The sequence below is a fragment of the Osmerus mordax genome, chromosome 9 (assembly GCF_038355195.1).
Source record: "Osmerus mordax isolate fOsmMor3 chromosome 9, fOsmMor3.pri, whole genome shotgun sequence".
In the NCBI taxonomy this organism is placed as follows: Eukaryota; Metazoa; Chordata; class Actinopteri; order Osmeriformes; family Osmeridae; genus Osmerus; species Osmerus mordax.
In genome coordinates this window covers 7643600-7647659 of record NC_090058.1, presented here as the reverse complement: position 1 = coordinate 7647659, position 4060 = coordinate 7643600, and the positions used below count along the sequence as shown (strand labels likewise).

Below are 4060 nucleotides of genomic sequence, written 5' to 3'. Positions count from 1 at the left end.
ACAGAAAAAAAATATTATGAGGGAAGAAGGTAGGCTAGGTCACGTGCTGCGTCACCGTAATCATATTAAGAATGTAAAACAACCATAAGAGGGCGCTATGAAACTTGAATTTAAGTGTGAATTATTCTTGTCCAAAGATCATAAACCATTTATAAATATACTCTTTTGAAACAATTACGTAGAACAAAGGCCTTGAATTTAAAGATAAGTTAAATACAACACCAGCACATTTAATTGATCCTATAACTATAATAAAAGCCATGGAATTGTAAAGTTTTGATCGAACCTTGAGATATTTCACTGGACACCAATCCACACTGCTGCAATTCAGCTTGATATCAAAGCTCATTGAACATTATGCCAATAATATGTGATCAAACACATTTCTCTCTGTTCAATGTGCGTATAAGCGACCATACATAATCAATAGTCCACACATTGGCCCTCACACACAAAACATCTTGCAGCATGTAAATAGACTATTTATATCCTCAAACCTAAATAATAATCGAACGAAATTTGTCAGTTTAATAATATTGAAGGCCAACCCTAGCTTTTGGTAGAAGAATGTCGTGAAAACCAGCCTTGTAAAGAACAATGCGAATTATTGTTTGTTAACTAATTGCTTCTTTTGTTATGCTACATTGGTAGAATTTTGTGTAAGACCTATTTTCACAATCTATCACTTTCACAAAATCAATATTATTTTGAAGCCTAGTCACAGCCGTAAATAGGTTGTAGCATATATAGAAATATGATATAATGTAGCCCACATAAAAAATAATTACATAATTAGGCTATTTCATAAAAAAGAGGGTTATTCAACCTCAGACAACCTTATTAGTGGCCACAAGTAAATAGTACAAACAACATAAGAACATCGAATAACAGTTGCAACAACAAAACAAAGACACAAAAAATACGAAAAAAGGCAGAAAAGATCGACAAGAAACTTCTTGGAATTCGTATTCTGTTTCCAGCTAAGATTAGTCAATAATGAATCTTTTCATAAATGACTGTTCTTTTTACACGATGCAGGTGTAAGATACAATTGGGGGGCAAATCGAAGAGTCTCACGTCTAGGTGTGAGGAGATTATTCAAATAGGGTAAGCTAAGAAGTAGGGATTGGAGGCTCGCCTGGCGCAGAGAGCTATATCATCGCGTTTACAGCCACCACTGAGCGTCATTTGAACTCCAGTCATCATCAGACGCTTTTCAGCGCCCGTGGGCACGGCTGGCTCAAAGACACACATGCACCAGTCCTTCACTAAGGAACACACCAACGACCCAATACCCTGTGGTCCCAAGTCACCGTCTGTTGGAGAACGTTTTGCCATTTCTTCTGCGGGAGACGGTTTGTAAACTATTCGGAACTTCCATGATGCTAGGAGCAGTTAAAATGGAAGGACACGAGCATACAGACTGGAGCACCTACTACGGAGAGCCTGAGGTGGGTACCTTAAATATATTTTTTCGTCTAAAGCCGATCCCATTTTATACAACTCAATATTAGCCCTGAGATAATATTAACTTTGTGATCAAATATTGACTTGAGGCGCCTCCAAATCCTCCCCCATCTCTACGCACTGCACTATCCTAACAAAGTTGTGCTTGACATGTAGGAGAAACTTTTAACTCGGATTATAATTAAGTCTACATCCATACGGAATAATATTTTCCAATGTTTATATTAAACAAACATTTAAACAATTTAGAGTAGGAAGACGGATTCAAATATTTTAACTTTAAACGACGGTGCAGTCACACAGTCACTTCAAACTCGATCTCAAGAACAATTGTATCGATTTTGTCTTCCTATTTACAACAACATAGTACGTGGCAATGTTTAGTTTAATTTATGTGTCTTATCTATCTTATTCACGACATAATATCATAGGATGACCTATTTTATATTTAGCTTCAGTGTCTAAGCTAAACATTTATTCAGAAATGTCCGCAGATGACACGAATCAAATCAACCGCACTGTGCGCACGGATTCAGGCACATTTTAGGTCACAGGCCTGCGATCTCTCCGCTCTAATGCTTTATGAATTATAGTGTATATAGGCTTATAGGCCTATGCTATTGCAATTAAAATAATTATTTCCAATACGAATGAAATTCACGTTAATTAAATCACGTGTTTTTTTCTGACATTTTCAGTGTTACACCTCGGTAGGCAACATGAATACTGGCCTGGGAATGAACTCCATGAACACCTACATGAGTATGTCGGGAATGAGCTCAACTGCCAACATGACGGCCAACACCATGAACATGTCTTACGTCAACACTGGCATGAGCCCCTCCATGACTGGCATGTCACCCGGAGCCGGAGCCATGAATGGAATGGGCGCGGGTATGACCGCCATGAGTGCCGCTCTCAGTCCTAGCATGAGCCCTATGACAGCGCAACCCCCCTCAATGAACGCCCTAACTTCATACACAAACATGAACGCCATGAGCCCAATGTATGGACAGTCCAGTATCAACAGATCAAGGGACCCCAAAACATACCGCAGGAGCTACACACATGCAAAGCCCCCCTATTCTTATATTTCTCTCATCACTATGGCTATCCAACAGTCCCCCAGCAAGATGCTAACGCTGGCAGAAATATATCAGTGGATAATGGACCTTTTCCCGTTTTACCGGCAGAACCAGCAACGCTGGCAGAACTCTATTCGCCATTCTCTGTCATTCAATGATTGTTTCCTCAAAGTGCCTAGATCTCCGGATAAGCCCGGCAAGGGTTCGTTTTGGACCCTTCATCCTGATTCGGGAAACATGTTCGAGAACGGATGCTATCTGAGAAGGCAAAAGCGGTTTAAGTGTGACAAGAAGATGTGCAAGGAGTCCGGCCGTAAAAGTTCGGAAGGTGGATCCAACAGCAGCTCGGAGAGTTGCAACGGGAACGAGTCTCCCCATTCCAACTCGTCCTCCAACGACCACAAACGGTCACTGTCAGATATGAAGTCCAGCCAGGCTATGAGCCCTGAACACGCGGCCTCGCCAGTGTCCCAGGCGCAACATCTCATGTCCCAGCATCACTCGGTTCTGGCGCACGATGCACACCTGAAGCCCGAGCACCACTACTCCTTTAATCACCCGTTCTCCATCAACAACCTCATGTCGTCGGAGCAACAGCATCACAAAATGGACCTAAAGACGTACGAGCAGGTGATGCATTACTCCGGTTACGGCTCCCCCATGGCTGGGGCTCTGTCCATGGGTTCCATGGCGGGGAAAGCGGGTCTAGATTCCTCATCAATACCTACTGACACATCGTACTATCAAGGCGTATATTCAAGGCCAATCATGAACTCCTCATAAATCCTTGCGCCATCTACGGACTTTTGAAAGCGATTTGTACATTTGTAAAAATATAGTTTGTGCTGATGTATTCAGATATTTTGATGTTTCCCTTTGATTTAGTTGTCAATTTTGTTTAGTAGCCTGATTATTTCAAAAGGGGATGTTAATAATGTGACAAAATCTGTTCAAAAAGGCGGCTTTGAGAAAGGACCAAAAGACAATTTCTGTAAAATACATCTGTATAACTGGATTGCTAAATGAATTTAAATGGATTGCAGGATTTCTTCAATAATTTGTGTAATTCCTATTTATGGCTTGTATATGTGTATTCTTGTAGTTGACAACAAGAACAGAATCTATATTAAAGTGTTATTTGAATTTTATCTGAACATATGGTGAATCTTCTTACATGGGTTAGCCTGCGCAGTTGGTTCACGTAGGCTAGCAACTAATTACAATAATGAAAATAATATTATAACATATGGTTCCACTTCGAAAGATCCCTAATCGTAACAACATTATAATATATCATAATAAAATAATAAAAACAATCATATAGATAATTAAGGTAATAATATCAATATTTATATTCTTCCAATTTTACTTGAAAGTTCAGAAAAGCAACAGTCATTTTCTATAACTGTAGACTGTTTCTATTTCCATTTGGTCATGGATGAAGGGGGTATGATATCATACACTGCACAATCATCAGTATGTAGGCCTATATGAGTATTTGCAACACA

At 39.8% G+C, this 4060-nt stretch overlaps 1 protein-coding gene across 1 annotated transcript; it reads left to right on the top strand.

Annotated features, from left to right (window-relative positions):
* The first annotated feature begins 1287 nt into the window (after positions 1 to 1287).
* Positions 1288 to 3637, top strand: foxa2 (forkhead box A2). Its single transcript, XM_067243508.1, has 2 exons — positions 1288 to 1451; positions 2166 to 3637. Exons 1-2 carry the CDS (start codon positions 1380 to 1382, stop codon positions 3333 to 3335), a joined length of 1242 nt encoding a protein of 413 aa, XP_067099609.1. The 5' UTR covers positions 1288 to 1379; the 3' UTR covers positions 3336 to 3637.
* The last annotated feature ends 423 nt before the right edge of the window (positions 3638 to 4060 follow it).

What these genes read in the sequence shown, in the direction of transcription:
- foxa2 (XM_067243508.1), top strand. Translation starts at nt 1,380, where the DNA reads ATGATGCTAGGAGCAGTTAAAATGGAAGGACACGAGCATACAGACTGG. An exon ending in CCTACTACGGAGAGCCTGAG is followed by an intron (nt 1,452 to 2,165) that starts GTGGGTACCTTA and finishes TGACATTTTCAG; the next exon opens with TGTTACACCTCGGTAGGCAA.